Source organism: Halichondria panicea, chromosome 8, assembly GCF_963675165.1.
Source record: "Halichondria panicea chromosome 8, odHalPani1.1, whole genome shotgun sequence".
Lineage (NCBI taxonomy): Eukaryota > Metazoa > Porifera > Demospongiae > Suberitida > Halichondriidae > Halichondria > Halichondria panicea.
Genome location: NC_087384.1, coordinates 2,521,891 through 2,548,928, shown reverse-complemented (window position 1 = coordinate 2,548,928; position 27,038 = coordinate 2,521,891). Strand labels below are relative to the sequence as shown.

The window sequence follows — 27,038 nt, the reverse complement described above, 5'->3', positions numbered from 1 at the left end:
TTATTTGATGACGTCATATCCTGTTTTTTTAACTGACGAAAATACACAAAAGGACGGAGTCTAAACATAAAAATATTTTTTACGCACTGGCTTTTTGGTGCACAATGCAACTTGCACATGGGAAAAAAAATGACTTTGACCTCAAATAATGGCTGACATCAGCAATTAAATAAGCAGGTGAGCAAAACTGAGGAGGGAGGTAATTGATCTGAAACAAGTATATGCAACTAAGAGTGGCCTTAAAATTAACGCTCATCTCTATCTGACTCCCAAATTAACTTTCCATTCAACATTCATAAGACAAATTAAAAATAATAGCCACAGTTTAAAAACGACCCTACCATGAGTCTAATATTTTTGCACGCAGTTCTGTCCCGATCGAAGATATTGTCATTAGGCCACTCCAAGTGACACTCTGGTTTCTGGTCCTGAAGTTTTTCTAATTGCATGCGGGCGGGCGGCTTTTCTCATTATGTCATTATCAATTTCACCTTATGAATTTCATTATTTTGCAAATGAATATCATTATCACACTATTTTGTACCACATGGACCATTGTGCGCATGCGTAGTAGAAATAATGGGATAGAAATCCAATAATGAGATAGAAATCCAAGAATAAAATCTGATGCGGGCGGTGGACCAGAAACCAGAGTATCACTTGGAGTGGCCTTAATTTTATGCTCCTAAACGTAGACTACTAATTTGTAAATTGTGCTGCAGTTAGATAGCTTTGAGAGCTAGTTTTAGATAGCTCAGGGGCGGATCCAGAGGTAGTTCGTTGGGTTCGTACGAACTACCCTTCCAGCTAGTATCTATTAGCTAGCTAGCTTAGACTCGCATGCCGTCACTGCACTGTTGGCGAACAGTATATAGACTGGTCAAACTCCGGGCTGCGGTTTTCGTGACGTCAGTATACTGCATGTGATACGTAGAGTTTCTAGTGAAACGTCACTATCATTGATCTTGCGGTAACCGCATGCGGTTAGTTGCCACAAATATCGTGGCAAACGTTACACGAGTCTCTACACGGAGTTTGACCAGTCCATTTCTCAAGGGCTGGCTGGCGAGTCTAAGCTAGCTAACTGTACTGTCGTGACAAAGTCGTACAAAGTACGTCCTCTCTGCTTAATAAAAGGGTGGGGCTGGTTCTCTTTGCATAATAAAAGGGTGGGGCTGGTTCTCTGGCTACTGCAGCCACATTGATTTGCACCGTGGTCAAGCGATAATATTATTATATCTAGCCATGAATCCTTGACTCCTGGTGTAAGAAGAGGAAAGTTTCAGGTAAGGGAGAGTGCATGACACTGCATATTGAATGATACTGCATACTTACATGTATAATTGCTATAATCATTAATATTATTGATGGTCAAGTTCTACAAGTGTATAGCCAAGTCTCCTCTTCACCAGCCACCACCGTCTGTCTTTCCACTGGGGACCACTACTATCTCTCCTCCAGTCACAACCATCTCTCCTGTGCTTATAAATCATGAGGGAGAACATGAGGGTTAATTAGTGGGCGTGGTACTTTAAAAGGGGCGTGGTCACAAAAATTTCGGCGCTTTGCGCGGACAAGAAGTACTGTATAAGAACCCCCCTTCCTTAAATCCTGGATCCTCCCCTGTAGCTAGTGCAACTATTCAGTTGCACACTGTTCTATTAAACTTAGCTAGCTCGCATGCAGCTGCTTGCTTGTTCTAATTATTCCCGTCACACTAGCTTTGCATGCTCTGCTTTGCAAATTTATACCCGGACAATTTCCAAAATAATAATTTTTTGCTGTCCGATAAATTAGAAGATATACGGTACATAGGTGCTAGCCTCGATTCAAGGCTGTTTAATTTAATCGGCCTGGAAACAAGGTGTAGGTGCTAGCCTCCTTCACAAGGCCTAATCCTAACCCTAACCCTAATCGAGGAAGAGCGGCTTGGGATCGAGGCTATGTAGGTGCATGCTCGATCACCATAAAAAGCTCTTGCGCATGCCAAATGGAGGTATATAGCATCACCTGAGATGATACGCCCCCAGACCAAATGGGGTGATTTTCATGACTGAGATCTGTAGCTGCTGTAGAGCTAGAGAGAGACCAGGTACGTACCAGTGAGTGATCGTGACTCGACTGAGGTCGAGGATGCAGTATAATTATAAGTCACTCTGAAAGTTAGATCTAAATCCTGAGATGGTGAGTGACTTGTATTACATGTCAATGTATTCCTGATTCCATTCAGTTGGCCAGTTTTTGTACAGTATTAAACGATATCTTAATATCTTTCCAGTCATTATTAATGGAAGCTTGCGATACGGGTGATGTGGGTGTGGTTCAGTTGGCACTAGAAGGAGGGGCGGATCCAAACCAGGCCAACGAGGTGAGGTTCAATGCATGTGTAGCCTCGAGACCAGGCCGATTAAAATACGGCCTGGTCTCTATTGCATGAGTGGTTACCCAGAATCTGGGTGATTCGTTATACTTTAGTAAACCTTTGTAAAATTTTACCGTAAACTAGTTTGTTTACTAGTTTCTTTCCGTATTAATTTTAACAAATGCTTGTCTCCTGTGAAGCTGTGGCTTATGCTCTCTATTGCGTTGTCGAGAAGACTTGCTAGCTAGCTGTGGCCCTCTATGGTGTTGTCGAGAAGGCTTGCACACTAGTCTGAAGCCAGAAGAAGCTCTCATTTGTACAGAAACCAAGTTCACGACCATCTAACCATCATAGAGATAGATGAGAGCCTCTTTTGCTTTCAGACTAGTGTGCAAGCCTTCTTGACAACGACCACAGCTAGCTAGCTAGGCTATAAAGCTTCATATACATAGTAGATAGTACGTGGGCGTGTATGGACCACGCCTATGATTAATTACACATGCAATAGATACCAGGCCGTATTTTAATCGGCCTGGATTTGAGGCTGATGCATGTGTGGTATCACATGATGCTCTGAATGACATAGGATAGACTCGCGAGCTGTCTGTTACACGGCAAACAGTAGACTGAGCAAACTCGGTGTAAAATCTTGTGTGGGACAGCATATCAGATAAGATTCTAAGTGGCTGTGGCTTTCTTAACGTCATGGCTATAGACAGTATGTACACTAAAAACAGCTACACAAAAAGTCTCCTAGTGCTCTCAGTACGTACTATACTAAGGTAGTCTAGTCGACAACTTGCATGCTAATGCCGGCTATGGTGGTGAGCATCATGTGCATTCATGCATTCAACGTCACTATCAATCTTGTAGTCACTATCAATCTTGTGGTAACCGCATGCGGTCTAGCCACTTGAGTTGTCACAAACATTGTGGCAAATGTTACACGAGTCTCTACACGGGGTTTGACGGAGTTTCCTGTCTCATTTTCGTGTGCTGGCTTGCGAGTCTAAAGACTGGGACCTTTAATTACCATGTATATATGCTTGATCAAAGTCCGCGGCTACGAAATGTTTCATTTTACTGATTCGAGAGAGGCCCTAGCTATAAGGGCGTACTAGTGTCTAGTATATAAAAGAAGAGCGTGCATTAAGTGCTAAAAATACAAATTTCTATTTTTAGCAATTCAATCAAATTCACATACTCAACCGCCCACATTTGAATTCTGCTAGCTACGTGTTGAGTTGCACATTCCCTCTCTTCTAAGGCTTAAAATTTGGCAGATTTTGCAAAGAAAAAAGGTGAGCTAAATCTAAGAAGCTTTTTGCGTACTACTAAACACGGCTATTATTCGAAACATAAGCCTGATTGTTTGTGGAAAAGGATCGATACAATAGAAAGCTAGAATTGTGTCTGGTTTGTCTCTGTTAGCTGACTCTGGGATCCTACTCCAGGAGCCTCTCTGCATGAGACTCCAGGCTAGTCCACAGTGCGCGTGCCTCCAGTCTGGTTTTAAAATTAGCTCCTAAGTTGCTGTGCTAGACAGTTTAATAAGTCATACATGATATTCATCACTATACATGCACTGCATTATATAACTCTTCTGGTTTCTTTATAATAATGTCACGTCTCCAGACGAGGGTTTGCACTTTAGTTTGTTTAGTGATAGTGGCTGAGTTGCTTAGTCGACCTTTTAGAGCTAGATTATCTTTACTTTTATGAAAGCACCGCAGGTGCTGCATGATGCCTCGGTAGAGATGCCTAAGCTACATAATTAACATAAAGCTACTAATACACATGATGAACAGTATTTTTTTCAATTTGCTGCATGCAAACTAAAAGAGTGGGTAATGATTGGACCACGATTGTTGTTAAAAACGATTGATGGCAAGATTCAAGTCTAAAATTAATGGCTGCCATCAGCAGAGCCTTGCAGCTCTCTTCTCACTCTTGCAGCTACGTGCAGAGCTAACTACTAAGTAGAGTCGGTAAACAAGTTTGGCTACGTGCTCTTCTGAAAAGGCAAGCAAAACTAGGCATAACTTGAGAATGAAGCATTATTTTGCAAATCCACGAATTAAAATCCATGACTAGAAGCCTATAGAAACTCTTACTTGCACTTCATTGATCCTTGAGCAGCCTACAGACACACAGACAGACAAACACACTACCATATACCTCGCTTGTGCATGCGCACCGAAGCATAATAATCAATTCTATGTACAGCACATTTTATGGCAGTCAAGATGGGTAATGAGCATGCTCACTATAAATATAATCGTTTGTAGTTTTAGACAGCCTATAACGCGGAGTGTTTCACGTAAACATTTTTGTTTCTAATCCCTCATATTGTTCTATATGTATAGGATATACCACACCTAAGAGGAGGATATGCACCCATATATCCTCCGCTACCGTGGTTACTCCGAGGCGGAGCCGAGGGGTATGTAACCACGGTAGCGGAGGATATATAGGGTGCATATCCTCCGAGTAGGTGTGGCATATCTGACTTATACCACGTGACCGTAGCACTATAAAAGGACCTCCCCCTAGCAACAATTCAATCGCGATGCAGACTGCAAAAAAGAACAAGACTATGCCGGATTTTGCAGCCGTCAAAGAGCTAGTTGAGCAACATGTTGACTCCTACAGATGCTCAAGAGCTTCCTTGGTCCAAGCTTTGACCATTCGACGTCCCCTACTGGAGTTGCAAGCTCTCCTTGGATAAAATGTATCTAAACCGCGCCCATGGACCCATGGAAGCTTAGCCATCTTGTTGGAGAGCACCTTCCTTGTTTCTGCCGTCGCTTTGAGTCTTAGTACTGTCAAGCATGGCTCTTTTCTCTTTGCTTACTTTCTTGAACAAATGAAAAAACTAAAAAACAACTTGAAAAACTGTGCATGCCTGGGGCTGTATGCTAATATTCTATATATCCTACAGCTGTTGACCAATGAGATCAATTAGTGGTGACGTAAGTGTGGTATAAGTATCTATATCTATGGTATAACATACTACTGATCATGTACTACATGTACAGTCGGGTCAGTCCCCTCTCTGGGTAGCCAGTTTCGATGGTCACCTGAAGTGTGTGGAACTTCTAATCGATGCTGGAGCCAATGTTGATATGCAAGCAGAGGTGAGTGTATCTAGCTGTACACATCTCAGAGATTAGCTAGTCATAGAGTTTCCTTTGTCATGTCCTGGTTGTGTGTCGTGACGCGTATTAACCTAAAACGTGGTCTGTGAGCTGATGTGTGTGTTTACCTTCTCATCACTCCTTACTTGAATCTGTACAGCATGGAGCTACTGCGCTGCATGTTGCTGCTCAGAATGGTCACTTGAGGGTAGTTGAAGTGTTAATTGCAGCTATGGCTCGAGTTGATATCCAAGCGAAGGTGAGGTTTTATTGTTCATACCACTGTTAGTATTGCATTCTCATAAGAATAGTGATCCTTACCTATCATTCACTTTTCTATGTACATGTAGGTGAATTATTATAATTGTGCAACTGCATATGGTTTTTGAAAGATAATTACGTGCGTATTATACATAAAATCTGTGATGATATTGTCTCTTATGGATCAGCAAGAATATTCGTTGTGTTCTATGTTATTAGCCTAAATGTCCCTCCGGGAGGAAATATCTGCATAAACTACCTATAATTTATACTACACTAAGAATAGTCCTATTCATTTAAGAGCCTGGAATTTCCGAATGCCCACTAATTATTACTTCCGGTATACTTGCAACGGTGCATTAACTAGTACGTGAAGTGTATTTGCTCAAACCGTGCATGCTCCTTGTATATAATAATGTATATATTCACTCTAATACAGGGCAACCGGACTGCTCTCCACGTAGCCAGTAGCAATGGACATGATGAGGTGGTGAGGGTCCTCTTAGCAGCCAAGGCTACAGTCAACACTCAGAACAAGGTCAGTTACAGTAATTGATTTCAGTGCCAAAAATTATATGATATAGTGGCGCACCTTTTAGAACCAAAACATTCAGACCAATCCACACTTGCGTTGTTTGTTTTTTGTATAGATATGTAGGTCTACGGTTTGGTTTTTGGCCTCTGTGTTTTACATACTCTATCTATTGAGGGCCTAAACAGCAAAAAACCTTGTTTTTAAGCCAGCTGCTTTTGTTGCTAAAGATATTGTATAATAGTTTCAGCAGCTAGCTAGCCAAACACATTGACGCATGACGTCACATGCAATGATGAACCTCATTAACAACACTACATAATCTACACAATCTTGGGTAATGAATAAATTAGCCTCAAATTAACGCTATGTCGACAACTGGGCTTGGTATCTATTGTCAAAGTGATAGTGCAAATGCACAAGTTCCCCAGAATCTGAGGAATTTGTTCTATACATTAGTTTGTAAGTAAACTAGTTTGTGCACATTACAGATCACCAGGACATGGCGAAGAGGAAACTGTATGACTGGACGATTGTTTTAGAAACTCTAGCATGGCGAATAGTATATGTATAGCTAGCTCAATCCTCACAACAATTAGTGTAGTTTATAGATCTACAGTATACACTTTCGTTTTGGCCACATAATGATAGATCATTAGCACAGTGCATGGGCTAATAGTAGGGTTGGGTTGAATGAGCAAAAAGTCCCCGGGCCTCTGTGATGATTCGGAACAATAAAATCTGCAATACCTAAATAAATACACATGATCCTTGCCAGAACGCAATAGTTAGATCGCAAAGGATCAACATTTCTGCTCATTCGCAAAGGCCCGCAAAATATTCTAGTAATACGGTAAGCAGGTCGATATACGTTGTATCTGTATTTTACAGCTCCATCTATGGAGTAATTAATAAAGCATGCAGGTATTCATCAAATGCATGCGTGTACGTAGGTTAGGGTTAGTATAGGCCAATAACTGTAAGACAATTGCCTTATAAGCGGTTGAAACACTCCGCGGTTATAATTTAGCGATCGCGCAGTTAGCTCTGCAGTAGAACGCTAGCTATTGGCAGCTGTAACCTTGCACTGTTTCGTGGTTTACCGTGCATGAGGCTGTATTTAGCCACTATCTACTAGCAATCACTCAAGTACTCTAGAGAAGTAATTAAGTTTACATCACTGACAAGCTCTAAGTCCGTTGTTTTTACTCTTGAATTACTCCATGTCAACTTTTCTCTCCCTGCTGTGAAGCCAAAACAGTGAAGGACATTGGTTATTATGTACAGTAGAACCTCGCCAATCCGAATAGAGCGGGACCAGACCCCATCCGAATACATGAAATTTCCGGATTAACAGATGTCATTAATTGATTATGAAATCATTAACGAAGACACTTTTGTACATGTATTATGATATTACTGTGGCCAGAAGGGAAGCTGCTAGCTAGAATAGTCTTTATCTCAACTTTCTCTCCAATACAGTGAGTCTTGTGAGCTCTCTCTTTGTTTTCTTTGCAGTGGCCATTGTCTTATTCAGCTAAGCAATTTACATTGCGCATATGCGCAGTACTCTATTCTACTGACAGCCCCTCCTCTTTTTCAGTTTGCCATTTTGTCTGGATTTGCGAGGTTTTGGATTAAAGGGGTCTGGATTAGCGAGGTTCTACTGTATCTAAATGCTATATAGAATGGTCACGCTATGGATAAGCTGTACTGTTCAGAAATGTTTATCCTTCAAACTGGCTTAGTATACTTTTAGACACACCACGGGCCTTGACCTCCCATGACTTCATAGTAAGGGCTATTCCTTCTTGTATAGTATTTTATTGTCGACCTTTTAGAGCTAAATTCTATTACTTTTTATCAGCAGATTGTATGGCAGTCAGGACAAGTAATGAGCATGCTGTATAATCCTTTGTAGTTTTAGCCACACCCTATAACGCGGACTACTATAACAAATAAAAAATATATAAATATATTATTGTTCTACACATAATTTTCGAGGCACTTGTATTTTTAGTGGTCTCTAAAAGCATATTTTGTTGCACAATGTTTGCGGAATGACTGCTTATATCGGAAGCCATGCTTTTAAATCGTTGCACGTTATAACAGATAATTCTAATTAAAGAACAAGGACTTAATTTTCGTGTAGGATTTCTAACCCACGAAATCTACGAAAATTAATTAAGCCGAAAATTTCGCGCTACACGGTATTCAACCACCCACATTTGAATTCTGCTAGCTACGTGTACTAGATAGTGAGTTGCATGCCCTCTCTTCTTTTATAATTCAACAACTTTTATTGTCATGAAAAGTTCTTTTTAGCACAAACTCGAACTCTGCCATGAGAAAGTCTTTCAAAAGTACTATCAAGCTGCTACCTAGCTAGCTGCTACCTTAGAATCATGGTTACCATGCAGCCTCAAAGTTCGCTGAGGTTACAATTTGAGAGCGGCTTCTATTGCACTGAAAATGGGCCGACTGTAGGGAGGTTACTACTTGGTTGAGGCCTTTATACAAGAGCGGCCTCTGAATCAGCTATTACGCAGCCACGCCCACGTTTTTTAATATGTTTTGTGTGTGTTTATAGCTACTTATCCTAAAACTGTTGCCTAAACGTTCCCTAATTCTTGTTATAGTAGGGCTTATGCAGACATTTCCTCTAGAGGGAGCGTTGTGTTCTATGTTATTAGCCTATAACAAATAGAAATGTCAGCTGTATAAGACTATAGGTTTTGTGCAAACTCTCACTTTTGGCCAAATGAGTGGCTTCCTCCACGAAGAAATGTCTGCATAAACTACCTAAGAACTAATAACACACTAAGAATACTCAAACGCCCACGAATTATTACTTCCGGTATACTTGCAACTGTGCATTAACTAGTACGTAAAGTGTATTTGCTCAAACCGTGCAAGCTCCTTGTATATAATAATGTATATATTCACTCTAATACAGGACAACCGGACTGCTCTCCACGCAGCCAGTAGCAATGGACATGATGAGGTGGTGAGAGTCCTCTTAGCAGCCAAGGCTACAGTCAACACTCAGAGCAAGGTCAGTTACAGTAATTGATTTCATTGATTAGCCACACCCTATAACGCGGAGTGTTTCACGTAAACATTTTCGTTTCTAATCCCTCTTATTGTTCTACACATATATCTATGGTGTAACATACTACTGATCATGTACTACATGTACAGTCGGGTGAGTTCCCTCTCTGGGCAGCCAGTTGCAATGGTCACCTGAAGTGTGTGGAACTTCTAATCGATGCTGGAGCCAATGTTGATATGCAAGAAGAGGTGAGTGTATCTAACTGTACACATCTCAGAGATTAGCTAGTCATAGAGTTTCCTCTGTCATGTCCTGGTTGTCATTCAAAGTGCGCTCTATGTGAGACATTTATTGCGCATCTGTATGTGGTTTTTGAAAAAGACAATAGTAGGGTGTGTTTAATTGCTCATACCCCTGTTGTATTGTATTCTCATCATAAGCATTAATTCTGTACCATTTTGTTTCTGTGTCCTGGACCTGCGCATGTTATTTGCTTTTAAGAATTGTGATCTTTACCCATCATTCACTTTTCTATGTACATGTAGGTTAATTGCGCAACTGTATATGGTTTTTTGAAAGGCAATTACGTACGTGCTAGATAAAATCTGTGCTGGTATTGTCTCTTAAATGGATCAGTAAGAATATTACATGTACCGTATATGCTCGATCAGAGGCCGCTCTTGTATAAAGGCCTCCCTTGCTAGCAAAATGAAACATTTAGTAGCCGCTCTCAAATAGTAGCCTCAGTGAACTTTGACTCTAGCATTTCTGCACGTGGCAGCCAAAAAATTTATTTTTAAAAGACAATTACGTACGTGCTAGATAAAATCTGTGCTGATATTATCTCTTATGGATCAGCAAGAATATTAGTTGTGTTCTATGTTATTAGCCTAAATGTCCCTCCGGGAGGAAACGTCTGCATAAACTACCTACTATACTAAGAATAGTCCTATTCATTTAAGAGCCTGGAATTTCCGAACGCCCACTAATTATTACTTCCGGTATACTTGCAACGGTGCATTAACTAGTACGTGAAGTGTATTTGCTCAAACCGTGCAAGCTCCTTGTATATAATAATGTATATATTCACTCTAATACAGGACAACGTGACAGCTCTCCATGTAGCCAGTGGCAATGGACATGATGAGGTGGTGAGGGTCCTCTTAGCAGCCAAGGCTACAGTCAACACTCAACACAAGGTCAGTTACAGTAATTGATTTCAGAGCCAAAAATTATATGATATAGTGGCGCACCTTTTAGAACCAAAACATTCAGACCAATCCACACTTGCGTTGTTTGTTTTTTGTATAGATATGTAGGTCTACGGTTTGGTTTTTGGCCTCTGTACTCTATCTATTGAGGGCCTAAACAGCAAAAAACCTTGTTTTTTTAAGCCAACCGCTTTTGTTGCTAAAGATATAGTTTCAGCAGCTAGCTAGCCAAACACATTAACGCATGACGTCACATGCAATGATGAACCTCATTAACAACACTACATAATCTACACAATCTTGGGTAATGAATAAATTAGCCTCAGTCTCTCTAAATTAACGCTATGTCGACAACTGGGCTTGGTATCTATTGTCAAAGTGATAGTGCAAATGCACAAGTTCCCCAGAATCTGAGGAATTTGTTCTATACATTAGTTTGTAAGTAAACTAGTTTGTGCACATTACAGATCACCAGGACATGGCGAAGAGGAAACTGTATGACTGGACGATTGTTTTAGAAACTCTAGCATGGCGAATAGTATAATTATGTATAGCTAGCTCAATCCTCACAACAATTAGTGTAGTTTATAAATCTACAGTATACACTTTCGTTTTGACCACATAATGATAGATCATTAGCACAGTGCATGGGCTAATAGTAGGGTTGGGTTGAATGAGCAAAAAGTCCCCGGGCCTCTGCGATGATTCTGAACAATAAAATCTGCAATACCTAAATAAATACACATGATCCTTGTCAGAACGCAAAAGTTAGATCGCAACGGGTCAACATTTCTGCTCATTCGCAAAGGCCCGCAAAATATTCTAGTAATACGGTAAGCAGGTCGATATACGTTGTATCTGTATTTTACAGCTCTATCTATGGAGTAATTAATAAAGCATGCTCATCAAATGCATGTGCGTACGTAGGTTAGGGTTAGTAGGCCAATAACTGTAAGGCAATTGCCTTATAAGCATTGACAAGGAGTTCAGTATGCAACTCTAATAGACTGTACACAAAAAGCATTCCTCCAGACCTACGTCACAGATACTAGCTGTTGTAACCGCAACTAGCAGGAAAGGCAATGAATAAAAATCAGTAACTATATTCATTGGCTTTTTCTAACTGGCAGTTGTAAATGAATAACATTAGTGATAATTATCACAATCATAATTATCATGTTATTCTTTTGTTTACACTGGCAAACACTTATAAACATACTGCTCATGTACAGTCGGGACTGAATCCCTCTTATTGTTCTATATGTATCTATATCTATGGTATAACATACTACTGCTCATGTACTACATGTACAGTCTGGTCAGTCCCCTCTCTGGTCAGCCAGTTTCGAAGGTCACCTGAAGTGTGTGGAACTTCTAATCAATGCTGGAGCCAATGTTGATATGCAAGCAGAGGTGAGTGTATCTAGCTGTACACATCTTAGAGATTAGCTAGTCATAAAGTTTCCTCTGTCATGTGTGTCGTGAGGCTTATCAACCTAAAACGTGGTGTGTGTGTGTGTTCACCTTCTCATCACTCCTCACTTGACTCTGTACAGACTGGAGCTACTGCGCTGTACGTAGCTTCTCAGAATGGTCACTTGAGGGTAGTTGAAGTGTTAATTGCAGCTATGGCTCAGGTGGGCATGCAAGAGAAGGTGAGGTTTAATTGCTCATAATTAATAGTATGGCTAATAGTGCAATATGGGATTAATAGCACGAGTAACAAGCAATGGCAAGGATACTAATTGCATGAGGCGTAGCCAAGTCGTATTAACCTTGCCAGCGTATTCGAAAACAACCCGTTGTCAAATACAGTGTGCAATTACTTGACAGGTAATTTCACGCTGTCAATGACAACGTGCAATTACTGGACCGGATGTGATACGGGATTAATTGCTGTACACTCTCCAGTCGCTAATAGCACATCATACAATTATAATACCTAATAAGCTTTTAGCTCTGCTTTTAAGACTCATAATCCTTACCTATCATTCACAGTGCGCTTCTATGTGATTGCATATCTGTATGTGCATGGTTTATGAAAAAGACAATAGCAAGGTTCTGCCTACAGTGGTCGTTTAGGTAAGCTGCGACCACCACTAGATATTTTCCGACCACCACTTAGCCTTTCCGACCACTGCTTTACATTCTACAAGTACTGGCTAGGGTTAGGGTGTGTGTGTGTGTGTGCGCGTGCGTGCGTGTGTGTGCGCGTGCGTGCGTGCGTGTGTGTGGGCGTGCGTGCGTGCGTGCGTGTGTGTGTGTGTGCAGACTGTTGAAAGATCAATGAAGTGCAGGTATGAGTTTCTATAGGCTTTAATATCTGCTTGATTCTCGAGTTATGCTTAGTTTTGCTTACTTGGAATGCCATTGCAGCCTTTTCAGAAGAGTGCGTAGAATAACTTGTCCACAGAGTGTTGCTACTCTACTTAGTAATAGCTCTAGCTGCACTAGAACGCTGTAGCTATTGGTAGCTGCAAGGGTGAGAAGAGAGCTGCAAGGCTCTGCTGATGCAGCCATTTATTTTAGACTTGGACTTTTGGCATTGATCGTTTTTAATAAGAATCATGATCGATCACTTTGAGTTTCCTTGTGTTTCTAGATTTTGCCTTTGCTGCATCAAAATTAAAAATGTTAATCATGATCATTATAATGATAGCATTTTTAAGCTATTATTAGCATTATATGTTATGTAGCTTTGACACCTCCACCGAGGCATCAACACTCACGGTGCTTTCATCGTCCAAGCTCGGTCCCTGGTCGAGTGCTTTCTAAAATAACGCTAGGTCGGCAACTGGGCCTAGTATCTATAGCCAAGGTGATAGAGAAAATGCGCAACTGAGTTCCCCAGAATCTGGCGAATTCGTTTTACGCTAGTTTGTAACATTTTACCGATCACCGGGACATGGTGAGGAGGAAACTCTATGACTGGACGATTGTTTTAGAAACTGTAGCATGGCGAGTAGTGTATGTATTATCGAGTACACCTGTCATGCAATCCCCAGGAAGAAAGCTTGAGAAAACTATATTAAGTAGATACTTTTCAATTCTAGCATCTAAAAGTCTTTCAAGCCATTGACGTTACTGTTTCCATATTTATGCCGTTGCTAGGTTAGCATCCAAGCTAGATGATGTTGATGACCACACCCTTAGGTATATTTTTGTTGTTTAGGGGTGCTCAACTCATGCTTGAGGCGCACCTTGGTTGTACGTAGTTGACCTATACTTATTCACTTGTCTCTGTACAGGATGGGGCCACAGCATTGCACGTAGCCAGTGTGAATGGTCATTGTGAAGTGGTGGAATGCTTAGTTGAGAGAGCCCACTGTGACACCAGTGAGTTTCTATGTACATGTATGTACATAATTATATTATGCCTCGGTCTGCATGCAGCAATGCAAAAATGTTCATCATGATATAATGTTTGTTATTGTCAAGGGCATATGAAGAGAAGAGGGCATGCAACTCACAATGTATACTGTGTGTGCGTCAGCGCTATATTTAGCTGTGATTAAGATTTAGCCAACTGCCCACTAGTAAACAGAGTAAAAACAAGAGTATAAAGTGCGTGCACGTGCAATAAATTCTTCACTATTCTGACATAAACTCCCTCCATTTATAATACGATAGATTGTTGTTGCACGCCCTCTTCTTTTCATACGCCCTTGCTATTGCATGTAGTTTTATGTTATATCTCCACCGAGGCGTCAGTACCTACTGTGCTTTCATTCTGATAGTGCCGCTTACACTACTTCAACCCCCCTCCCTCCATAGACATAATTATAGCAACTATATAGCTGTGACAACATTGCATGTAACCATAGGGCCAAGTGTCGTTTCCTAGTTGCATGCAACAACCGCTATAATTAATCATGTGCTTGTACTGGCCTCATAATTAGTATATCAGACAGTTCCATTAAGTAGAATGATTGTGAAATAAGCAAGAGTCAGCCTCATAGCATTCATATGAACTGTTTATACTGTTTTTACTCTGTGGAATCAATTTTTGTCTTATTCCAGTTGTAAAGATGAATAATGGCATGACTCCCCTCCACATTGCTTGCTTTGGTGGACACAAAGATGTGGTACAGTACATGGTGGAGAGAGCCCACTGTGACACCAGTGAGTGTGATGATCCAGTTAGTAATATCGTATTAGTCACATGACTGGTTTGCATATAGCCCTTACAAACAAAACAAGATACACATTTTTTAGGCCGTAGCTACAGCAACAGTGGAGTGTAATTATTTATATGTAGTATCGCTGACCTTATGTGCAGGTGTAACTGATGCTGGAGGCAGGACTCCACTTGACTATGCAATACAGGAGGGTCATACTGAAACCATCGAATATCTTCAGTCTCTTGGGGCACCATCTGCTGCTCCCAGTCAGAGCACCGACCCTCCAGTAGACCAGCAGCCGCAAGGTACATATATACAGTTAGTGGTATAGAGCAGGCAGTGCCGTAGTGTATGCTACATGAGTGCATGAATAACAATCATAAATGCATGCACTGTGTTTATTGTATATCACTCTTCTGCATGGTTTCTTTATTATGTTACATGTACATTATCCTATTTTTTGCATACATGATCAGTATACTATGATGTGCAGTACTGTTTTTACTCTGTGCAGGGTTGTTGAACAAGCTACAATCACCCGCTATTCAATGGTCAGAGCGCATATCTCGAACAAACGTGATTAATACTCTACAGAAATATATAGGCATCACTCGAAAAAAAGAAAAAAAATTGTTTTCTTGGAGAAGCAAAGAAAGTAAGTTATGTACATGACTGTATTATGTGTTTTGATGTGTGGTGCTCCACGCGTGCTTGACTGCAAGAACATTTACTAGTTAGAAAAGGTAACGCTGTATGTTCAGTTAGGGTACTGTTATAATATCAACACAGAAAAGGAGTACCTCAAATACAAGAGTGATCATATCCTGGCCGAACGCGAAGGACTGCTGCCTCTAGGGAGTAAGGAACTGTACGTGTCATATAATTATGATATGAACCCAACTTAGGTGATCAAGATGTTATATTGTCTCCTCATCTACCAACTGGAAGCATAAGTCAACCGCAAGAATCCAAACACAGTTTCGGTGAGTGTATATACCTTTACTGTATAGCACAACATTTTCGAGGCACTTATATTTTGTGGAATGGCCTCTAAAGCACGTTGAATAAATTCTGTGAGTTGACTGCTTACCGGAAGCATTCTCAGGCTACGCTTTTAATCTTTGCACGTTATAGCAGATAATTCTAATGTTCGTGTACGAGTGCTAACCCACGAAAACAGTAAGCCCCTCGAAAATTGTGCACTATAGTAGAACCTCGCTAATGCAAAGAGCCGGATATATGACATTTCAATTACATGAAGTTTCGGATTATCATTAATTGATTATGAATATCATTAAAGAAGATGTATTATGATAATACTGTGGCCAGAAGGGAAGCTGCTAGCTAGAAAAGTCTTTTATATCTCAACTTCTCTCCAATAAATTAGTACCCTAAAAACATCTGAAAAACGCTAAAATTACTACCCGTCTATAATAGTAACCTGAGGTATGTGTATTGCCTTTCAGAATGACTGCTTTTTGCATGTGCACTCTATTTTTCCTTTCCTCCGCTCAGATTTCCCTGGTGTTGAAGCTGTAGCCCACACTCACGTGATTGTCACCAACTCATCCCAAACCTTCGTCTGGGATGGCCATGGGTTCAAACTTCACATACCTCAGGACTCTCTGCCAGCTGGTGTTGACCAATGTCGACTAGACATCATGGCCAGTGTAGCTGGACGTTACCAGTTTCCTGACAATCTCCAGTTGGTCAGCGGTGTATTCTGGTTGCGTCCTCATCCCCCGGATCCATTCCAGAAGCTGCTGACAGTCGAAATACAGCACTGTGCGAAGATGACCGGCTCCACCAAGCTCTCATTTGTAAAAGCACTTTGCTCCCAGGAGAGTCTGCCCTACACATTCAAGCAGCTTGAAAGACGTGGCTTGTTCGCTGATCAGACATCGTACGGTTCACTGGAGCTGTCTCGGTTCAGTGGACTGGCGGTGACTGGAGAGGATGTGGAGAGAGTGTACACTGCCAGCCTCTACTACCTTGGCTCAGAGCTGCATAGCAGGGAAATACATTTTGTTGTCAGCTGGAATGATGCGATTCATAGAACAGTAAGTGGACAATATTATTTCACAACAGCAATTTACTGTTGTCTATGTACACTGTACAGCGTGTAAGTGAGGAGTATTCCTCTAAAGAAGCCATTCTCGGACTGAATCATATCGTTGAGTTTGAAGAGGACAGAATAACACTAGATGTTCCTAATGATGGTGCTGAAGTTAGTGGAGGGTGGAGAATAACGCCAATGTTTCATCCTACGGTAGTTAAATTATACATGTACTTATAATTATTACATCATTTCTGTACAGGTAATGAAGAAGCATGTTGATCAGTTCAAACCTGGACAGTCGATTCCGCACTGCCACTTAAATGCTGAGCTGACAAGCAACGATGAAATGTCTCCTCCCAAGCTACTCCACCAAGTCAAGCTAGTGGGTGCAAAGGATCCCTTCAAATTCATCACTCTTAACTTGGTCCTCCAGCGAACTCTTCCAGGTCAGAACACACCATTGATTGTGTATGTGTGATACCAAAAGAGTATAAAAAAGAAAGAGCATGCAACAACAACAAAATAAAATTCAAACCGTGGCCAGATGAATGCACATAAGCACTTCATGCCGTGTCTATATTCATTCGCCCACGGTTTGAATTTTGATTTATGTATAGAGATAGTTACTTGCATGCCCTGTTTTCTTTTATATGCCCTGTGTGATACTTTACAGTATACCGTATAGTGCACAATTTTTGTGGGGCTTAATTTTCGCTGTTTTCGTGGGTTAGCAATCCTACGACATTGTAGGACCACGAAATGCTTAACTGACAGAAGACACAACGTACGTCATTTGACCAGATAGCGCGAAATTTATTCAACGAAAAAGCCATTCCACGAAATGAAATTTAAGTGCCTCGAAACTTTTGCTCTATGCGGTATACAACTCTCGGTTTAAATTTGTTTTACAGGTTTCTGTGTCGAATGTATTTAGTTCCAGGGTATAATGGTGGAAACATAATTATTATGTGCTATATAGAGCAGTACGTTCCACACCTCTTTCCCTCTTTCTTTGTCATCCCCTCAAGGCTTTGTTGTCATAATGGCTATAATTATTCTGTACATTGGTGGTTTGTTATGAATCTTCATATAGCGGGATGGGTGTGTGTGTGTGTGTGTGTTATCTCTCCTTTCATTCTATACTGTAGGATCACCTGCTCAACCAGTGAGTACAGCTCTTCAACAGTTGATGGACAACTGTCAGCTCAGTGTTACCCAAATCAACCGTGGAATCCAACAAAAAGACATACCATTTTTGGCTGCATATTTCGATATTGTTGAGCTCTATGTCGATGTGATGGAATTATCTCCTGGCGAGCAAAATGATGTCAGCAAAAAGGCAAATACTCATGTAGCTATGATCGAGTGCTTGAAAATCTGGAAAAGAAGGAAGCTCTCACAAGCGACATTCAGGGTCCTTCTGGAGATGTTAGTAAAGCTGAAGAAAGAGGCGATTGCTGCTCAAGTCTGTCAGTACTTGAAGGTGAGCGTTTGTCTGTGTATGTCAGGCTACTCTTATAATATGCCCATAGTCTTACTGTGCATTCACTGTATGTGTGTCTATAGCCCCTACTATTACTAACAGGTATTTTGCTGACAAACTGCTCACTGTATTGCCTCGTCCCCAGGCCGAGTTGTTTCTAAAATAACGCTAGGTGGCCAACTAGACCTGGTAAAGTTGTATTATGGGCGTGTCTATAGCAATAGTAAACTGTTGTTGTAAAACATACCGTACACATGTATGTCTATTTTAATCACTACTGTGGGCTTTTGATGCTCATTGAAGCTGCAGTCATAGCTTTCTTGTAGCTAATATTAAAATTATAAGGTGTTAAGAGATTTTTGAGATTACAGCAGCTTTTATGGAGAATATCCACATTATTGAATCTGAAACCACGCCCATATACAATCTTTACCAGGCTTAGTTGGCGACCTAGCGTTACTTTAGGGACAACTCGGCCTGGGGACGAGGCTATTCACTATACTGATCTTGTATGATTAGCCAGCCACTCACTAACTCTTTTTATTGCCTCCATGCATAGGAGCTGTGAGGAGGTGCACATAATACAGCACTCTGGTCCATGGACTGTAGAGATGCCTGAACAGAACCCTCAGATCAGCTTTATCCCCAAAGTGTAGTTATTATTGTCCTGCACATTGTGTTTTGTAATTATTGTGTGTGTTGAACTTTTGTTGTTTCTGATTATTATGAGCTAGCACTCCATTATGACCTAATAATTGATGGTATAGCAATAAACTGTTGCTACAACAGTACCAGCCGATAACATAAGAACTGCATGAGATACAATGTAGAGGTTAGTCCTTTAAACTACATTCATATACAGCAATGATTTGTGCTGGCAATGCAAGTCTCTGCTGTGTTGGCACATATGAATATCTGGACCACTTGTGAATATTAGGATAAGGAAGAAAAATATCTGGAGGGTATTCTGCCGTTGGCAATTATTTACGGAATTAATATAATGGTGCTATCCGGTAACCAGATGGTCCAGTTCCCTTTATCCGATCACTGTCCACACCATGACAATGCATTGTTATTATTATGTGATCACACCTTCCTTACTAGTTCTGCTAACTGTTTACTGCATTCATAATTATAGTTATCATGTGCATACTAGCTGTTAACATGTTTGCTAGCTTGCTTTCATTGTGGCTAATTTATCCCTAGCTTAATGCAATGTCAGTCTTCCTCTATAACTAGCCATAACTCGAGAAAGAAGCTTTAGTTTAATTGCTAATCCACGAATAAGAGAACGTGGCTAGAAGCCTATAGAAGCTGTTAGGTTTCGTCGCATTACAACCGTATACATGTACACACACAGTCAGCTTTACCGTATCCCTCGTGCGGCTACACCTCGAGGCATAATTATAGCTACCAAATAACTCAATATCTTGTGTAAATACCGTTACGCTCTCTCTCAAATTGCCACAGTTATTGGAGGTAATTCCGGACTAAAATATTGCTATTTTTCCCCCAATGAGTGCATGACAGACAGCTGTATGTGTTTGTTAGCACCATGCATGTATACCAAATGTACCACAATCGTACATTACTGTATATTGTATAGCGCGAAATTTTCAGGGTCTTAATTTTCGCTGATTTCGTGGGTTAGCAATCCTACACGAAATTAAGTCCACGAACACATCATTTGCTATAAAATACAAATTTATAAAGGCGTGGCAGTCATTCCCCAAACATTGTGCAACGAACTTATTTCAGAGGCCATTCCACGAAATGTAAGTGTGTGCTTCGAAAATTTCGCACTATACGGTATGTAGTTGATTGAACACACCCCCTCATAGGTTGCATTGCATGTACAATCAACATGTATGTGTATTGTTTGCTTGAAAATTGATTATTTGAGACGTAGCTCAATGGTTTGGCAAATTATTCTTGAGGGGCCTAATATTATTTGAAGATTATACAGCATGGCTTTGCACTTGTGTTAGCAGGAATAGGAAGGATGAGTATGAAACAGAGTCAAATACATGCACTCATGCACGGGGGGCTCGAGGTGAGCTATGTACCAGTATGTACTTTTTGCAGTCAAACCGTATATACATAATGTAAATCAACCACTACATTTTTTGTACCCAGTGGGACCACATTGACATGATCATAAATTATGCACGTTTACACTATAATTATTCTACACACGTGTGGTCAGAACAATGTCATAATAATTATAGCTATAATTATACTAAATCTTATAACTATATATACTTATGACGATATACGTGTCATGGCGCTATTATTATTTATGTTTGTCATTGTCATTGAAAAAAAATTATGCTGTCTGAAAAAAACGTTGATGAAAGTGACATGTATGCACCAATCCTTGTAACCACACTTCATGCCGTGAAGAACATAATTATAAATAAACACAAACAAAATGAACAAAAGCAAAGTTTCAAAAGAGCCATGAATGTTTTATGAATTCATGTTTGAATATCTTTTCAGCGTCATCTTTATTCGAAGTGAACATCTTTCTCTTTGGAGATTTGCTCAGTTTTTCCTTCCTAGCTGGGGAGTCTTGCTCCAGTCTCTGATAGAGGTTCTGATGTACTATTTCAGCCATGTCACTCTGTAGGTGTATAAGCAAACCTTGTAACCCAACAAAGTAACTACATGCATGATAAGAGTGCTAAATACAGCACCGTATATAGCAGGTAATTTTCGTGGGGTAAAAATTTGAACAGCAGTGATTTTCGTGAATAAAAAATGTCTTGTTTTCTTCATTATACGTGCACTGCATTGCATGTGTTCTGGTAAACTATGCCTATAGGTTTTCGTTGAGGTCAGCTTGCCCACGAAAATAACGAATATTTTACCCACGAATTACCCGCTACAATTTTTACGGTATAAATATAATTATATTATGCCTCGGTCTGCATGCAGCAATGCAAAAATGTTCATCATGATATAATGTTTGTTATCGTCAAGGGCATACGAAGAGAAGAGGGCATACAACTCACAATGTATACTGTGTATGCGTCGTATTATTGATGAGTTAGCAGGATATGCTATATTTAGCTGTGATTAAGATTTAGCCAACTGCCCACTAGTGAACAGAGTAAAGAGTATAAAGTGCGTGCACGTGCAATAAATTCTTCACTATTCTTAGACATAAACTCCCTCCATTTATAATACGATAGATTGTTGTTGCACGCCCTCTTCTTTTCATACGCCCTTGCTATTGCTAATAGCCTGCATGTAGTTTTATGTTATATACCTCCACCGAGGCGTCAGTACCTGCTGTGCTTTCATTCTGATAATGCCGTTTACACTACTTTAACCCCCCCCCCCCCCCCCATAGACATAATTATAGCAACTATATAGCTGTGACAACATTGCATGTAACCATAGGGCCAAGTGTCGTTTCCTAGTTGCATGCAACAACCGCTATAATTAATCATGTGCTCGTACTGGCCTCATAATTAATATATCAGACAGTACAGTTAAGTAGAAGGATTGTGAAATATGCGAGAGACAGCCTCATGGCATTATTTGCGTCCATATGAACTGTTTTTACTCTGTGGAATCAATTTTTGTCTTATTCCAGTTATAAAAATGAATAATGGCCTGACTCCCTTCCACACTGCTTGCTTCGGTGGACACAAAGATGTGGTACAGTACATGGTGGAGAGAGCCCACTGTGACACCAGTGAGTGTGATGACCCTGTTAGTAATAGCGTATTAGTCACATGACTGGTTTGCATTATCCTTTACAAATAAGATACACATTTTTTAGGCCGTATACGCCCTAAAAAATGTGTATCTTATAGCAACAGCAACAGTGGAGTATAATTATTTATATGTTGGTTATAGTATCACTGACCTTATGTGCAGTTGTAACTGATGCTAGAGGCAGGACTCCACTTGACTTGGCAATACAGGAGGGTCACACTGAAACCATTGAATATCTTCAGTCTCTTGGGGCACCATCTGCTGCTCCCAGTCAGAGCACCGACCCTCCAGTAGACCAGCAGCCTCAAGGTACATATATACAGTTAGTGGTATAGAGCAGGCAGTGCCGTAGTGTATGCTACATGCGTGCATGAATACAATCATATATACATACTCTACATGCATGCACTGTGTTTATTGTGCATCACTCTTCTGCATGGTTTCTTTATTATGTCACATGACTTTATCCTATTTCCTGCATACATGATCAGTATACTATGATGTACAGTACTGTTTTTACTCTGTGCAGGGTTGTTGAACAAGCTATAATCACCCGCTATTCACCGGTCAGAGCGCATATCTCGAACAGTAAACGTGATTAATACTCTACAGAAGTTTATGGGCATCACTCGTAAAAAAACTAAACAATTGTTTTCTCGGAGAAGCAAAGAAAGTAAGTTAGGCCACTCCAAGTGACACTCTGGTTTCTGGTCCTGAAGTTTTTCTAATTGCATGCGGGCGGGCGGCTTTTCTCATTATGTCATTATCAATTTCACCTTATGAATCTCATTATTTTGCAAATGAATATCATTATCACACTATTTTGTACCACATGGACCATTCTGCGCATGCGTAGTAGAAATAATGAGATAGAAATCCAATAATGAGATAGAAATCCAAGAATAAAATCTGATGCGGGCGGTGGACCAGAAACCAGAGTATCACTTGGAGTGGCCTTATGTACATGACTGTTTGCATGTATTATGTACTTTAATGTGTGGTGCTCCACGCGTGCTTGACTGCAAGAACATTTACTAGTTAGAAAAGGTAACGATGTATGTTCAGTTAGGGTACTGCTATAATATCAACACAGAAAAGGAGTACCTCAAAAACAAGAGTGATCATATCCTGGCCGAGCGTGAAGGACTGCTACCTCTAGGGAGTAAGGAACTGTACGTGTCACATAATTATGATATGAACCCAACTTAGGTTATCAAGATGTTATATTGTCTCCTCATCTACCAACTGGAAACATAAGTCAACCGCAAGAATCCAAACACAGTTTCGGTGAGTGTATATACCTTTACTGTATAGCACAACATTTTCGAGGCACTTATATTTTGTGGAATGGCCTCTAAAGCACGTTGAATAAATTCTGTGAGTTGACTGCTTACCGGAAGCATTCTCAGGCTACGCTTTTAATCTTTGCACGTTATAGCAGATAATTCTAATGTTCGTGTACGAGTGCTAACCCACGAAAACAGTAAGCCCCTCGAAAATTGTGCGCTATAGTAGAACCTCGCTAATGCAAAGAGCCGGATATATGACATTTCAATTACATGAAGTTTCGGATTATCATTAATTGATTATGAATATCATTAAAGAAGATGGTATTATGATAATACTGTGGCCAGAAGGGAAGCTGCTAGCTAGAAAAGTCTTTTATATCTCAACTTCTCTCCAATAAATTAGTACCCTAAAAACATCTGAAAAACGCTAAAATTACTACCCGTCTATAATAGTAACCTGAGGTATGTGTATTGCCTTTCAGAATGACTGCTTTTTGCATGTGCACTCTATTTTTCCTTTCCTCCGCTCAGATTTCCCTGGTGTTGAAGCTGTAGCCCACACTCACGTGATTGTCACCAACTCATCCCAAACCTTCGTCTGGGATGGCCATGGGTTCAAACTTCACATACCTCAGGACTCTCTGCCAGCTGGTGTTGACCAATGTCGACTAGACGTCATGGCCAGTGTAGCTGGACGTTACCAGTTTCCCGACAATCTCCAGTTGGTCAGCGGTGTATTCTGGTTGCGTCCTCATCCCCCGGATCCATTCCAGAAGCTGCTGACAGTCGAAATACAGCACTGTGCGAAGATGACTGGCTCCACCAAGCTCTCATTTGTAAAAGCACTTTGCTCCCAAGAGAGTCAGCCCTACACATTCAAGCAGCTCGAAAGACGTGGCTCGTTCGCTGATCAGACATCGTACGGTTCACTGGAACTGTCTCAGTTCAGTGGACTGGCGGTGACAGGAGAGGATGTGGAGAGAGAGTACACTGCCAGCCTCTTCTACCTTGGCTCAGAGCTGCATAGCAGGGAAATACATTTCGTTGTTAGCTGGAATGATGAGATTCATTGAACAGTAAGTGACAACATTTTCACATGCAACAGTTGCCTATATATATATATATGCTGCACAGCGTGTAAGTGAAGAGTACTCCTCTAAAGAAGCAATTCTCGGAGTGAATCATTTTGTTGAGTTTGAGGAGGACAGAATAACACTGGATATTCCTAAGGATGGTGCTGAAGTCAGTGGAGGGTGGAAAATAACGCCGATGTTTCATCCTACGGTATTTAAATGTGTATACATGTACTGATAGTACGATAGTACGATATCTCCATAGGTAATGAAGAAGCATGTTGATCAGTTCAAACCTGGACAGTCGATTCCGCACTGCCACTTAAATGCTGAGCTGACAAGCAACGATGAGATGTCTCCTCCCAAGCTGTTCCACCAAGTCAACCTAGTGGGTGCAAAGGATCCCTTCAAATTCATCACTCTTATTCTGGACCCCCAACGAACTCTTCCAGGTCAGAACCAACCATCATGCATGTTTTGTGTGATACCCTTCATTAAAAAATTCTCAGTTTATTGTTTGTGTGCCGAAGGAAGGTGTATATATGTGAGGTTCACTTTCCTATACGGACTTGCCAGTAAGCAGTCCCACACCTCCCTCGCTCATTATTTGTCATCCCCTAAAGTCTTTGTTGTCATGACTATATGTGTGCATTGGTGGTTTTGTTGTTAGTGTTTATGCACATAGCAGTATATATACTGTATTATCTGACCTGTCATTCCAGCTGTCGGATCATCTGCTCAACCAGTGAGTACAGCTCTTCAACAGCTGATGGACAAATGTCCGCTCACTTCTGCCCAAGTCAACAGGCAAGTCCAGCAAGAAGACGTATCATATTTAGCTCCCTGTTTTGACAATGTGGAGCTCTATGTCGATGCTATGAAATTAAACCCTGGAGAACAAAGTGATGTCCAGTTGAAAAAAAGTAACCGCCTAGCTATGATCGAGTGTTTGAAAATCTGGAGAGGAAAACAGCGCTCACAAGCGACATTCAGGGCCCTTCTGGAGATGTTAGTAAAACTGAGAAAAGGGGAGATTGCTGACCTAGTCTGTCAGTACTTGAAAGTGAGTGTTTGTGTGTACCCCTTATCGTAGTGTCACTAAACCTTCGTCTTACGCATGCTGGGAAGTTATGCTCAGTATAATTATAGGTGCATGTGTGTGCGCACTCTATGTGTGTCCCCCCTATACTGGTGTTTCATTGTCAAACTGAAAACTGTACGTCCTACACCCACCATGCAGTCATTGATATAAGGTTACTGAACTGTGATTAGCCACCCACCCACTAACTCATTCTTTATTGCCTCCATGCACAGGAGCTGTGAGAAGGTGCACGTAATACAGCACTCCATATCGACTGTAGATATGTCAGAACAGAACCCTTAGATTAGCTTTATCCCTAATGTGTGGTTATTATTGTGTACGTGTGTTTTGTACATTGCGTGTTTAAAATGAATTATAAAAACTGTTCGATATCCCATAATTATGTGCAACGAACCAAGTTGAAAAAGCTTCTTATTGGATTTCCCTCAGTTAGATTTCCCGCAGTTACTTTTGATTTTTAATTTCCCTCACGGTGCCATTCAGAGCAGTATATATATACTGTCACTAATACCACAGCACTGTCGGTACCACACACTGCATTGTCTCACAAAACTGCAGCGCACACATGCACTCGTGTTTGCATGATCAATTAATGTCTCTTGTTGCTTCTTACTACTGTGCTCCTGCTACTGTATTATAATTATAGCGGGTAATTTTTGTGGGGTAAAAATATTCATTATTTTCGTGGGCAAGCTGACCTCCACGAAATTTTAACAAGAGAAAGCTTTCTTGTCCGGAGCAGTATATACAATGTAAGTGTGGATAGTCATGCATGCTCTAACACATGCATGTCACACATGCATGAATGGATGTTCATGCATATAGATAGAAGAGGAAGGGGATTGGAAACGAATCACGTGTGCCGAACACTCCTTGTCTGCCGGAAGCATAGATCGAAGAGTGAAGTGATCACTATACTTATACTTCCTCAAAATAAAAATTGTGTTCCAGCCAGCTGATTTCGAGTATATGGCTTTCTAGTTCTCAAGAATGGCTTTCTAGCTCAGGTCTACATTTGCACTGTACAATGGAAAGTAGTGCTGGTCTAGACATGCATGCAGATATCAGCCAGTATATGTTGATATATACTCTTTTGAGATTACTTGAATCGACTGGAACTTGCTGAGCAACTTTTCTGACTTCCAAGAGCAGTGGTTCGTTAACGGGAACCCTGAAAAATAACATATTCAGTGCTGGTCTATAGACATGCATGCAGATATCAGCCAGTATGTTGATATATACTCAATTCTGAGGTTACTTTAATCGACTGGAACTTGCTGAGCAACTTTTCTGACTTTCTGAGAGCTGTGGTTCGTTAACGGGAACCCTGAAAAATAATATATTCAGTGCTGGTCTAGACATGCATGCAGATATCAGCCAGTATATTGATAGTTTACAATTCTGAGGTTACTTTAATCGACTGGAACTTGCTAAGCAACTTTTCTGACTTTCCAAGAGCAGTGGTTCGTTAACGGGAATCCAGAAAAATAACATATTCAGTGCTGGTCTAGACATGCATGTAGATATCAGCCAGTATGTTGATATATACTCAATTCTGAGGTTACTTTAATCGACTGGAACTTGCTGAGCAACTTTTCTGACTTTCCGAGAGCAGTGGTTCGTTAACGGG

At 40.7% G+C, this 27,038-nt stretch overlaps 1 protein-coding gene across 5 annotated transcripts; it reads left to right on the top strand.

Moving 5' to 3' along the window:
• The first annotated feature begins 2,036 nt into the window (after positions 1-2,036).
• Positions 2,037-25,787, top strand: LOC135339662 (ankyrin repeat domain-containing protein 50-like). Of its 5 annotated transcripts, none has more exons than XM_064535886.1 (21): positions 2,037-2,184; positions 2,279-2,368; positions 5,401-5,499; positions 5,660-5,758; positions 6,200-6,298; positions 9,249-9,347; positions 9,494-9,592; positions 10,445-10,543; positions 11,870-11,968; positions 12,112-12,210; positions 13,804-13,891; positions 14,576-14,677; positions 14,835-14,981; positions 15,191-15,331; positions 15,466-15,534; positions 15,582-15,659; positions 16,192-16,736; positions 16,796-16,945; positions 16,995-17,181; positions 17,884-18,218; positions 25,621-25,787. In XM_064535886.1, exons 1-21 carry the CDS (start codon positions 2,182-2,184, stop codon positions 25,627-25,629), a joined length of 2,736 nt encoding a protein of 911 aa, XP_064391956.1. In that variant the 5' UTR covers positions 2,037-2,181; the 3' UTR covers positions 25,630-25,787. The 5 variants fall into 5 exon arrangements, with proteins under 5 accessions (XP_064391956.1, XP_064391954.1, XP_064391957.1 ...); XM_064535884.1 differs by lacking the exon at positions 25,621-25,787 and adding an exon at positions 18,778-18,962; XM_064535887.1 differs by lacking the exons at positions 6,200-6,298; positions 16,796-16,945; positions 16,995-17,181; positions 17,884-18,218 and adding exons at positions 24,368-24,517; positions 24,572-24,758; positions 25,029-25,369.
• The last annotated feature ends 1,251 nt before the right edge of the window (positions 25,788-27,038 follow it).

Coding starts and splice junctions, on each gene's coding strand:
- LOC135339662 (XM_064535886.1), top strand. Junction 6,299..9,248: donor CAGTCAACACTCAGAACAAG/GTCAGTTACAGT, acceptor ACTCTAATACAG/GACAACCGGACTGCTCTCCA. Junction 16,737..16,795: donor ATGATGCGATTCATAGAACA/GTAAGTGGACAA, acceptor TACACTGTACAG/CGTGTAAGTGAGGAGTATTC.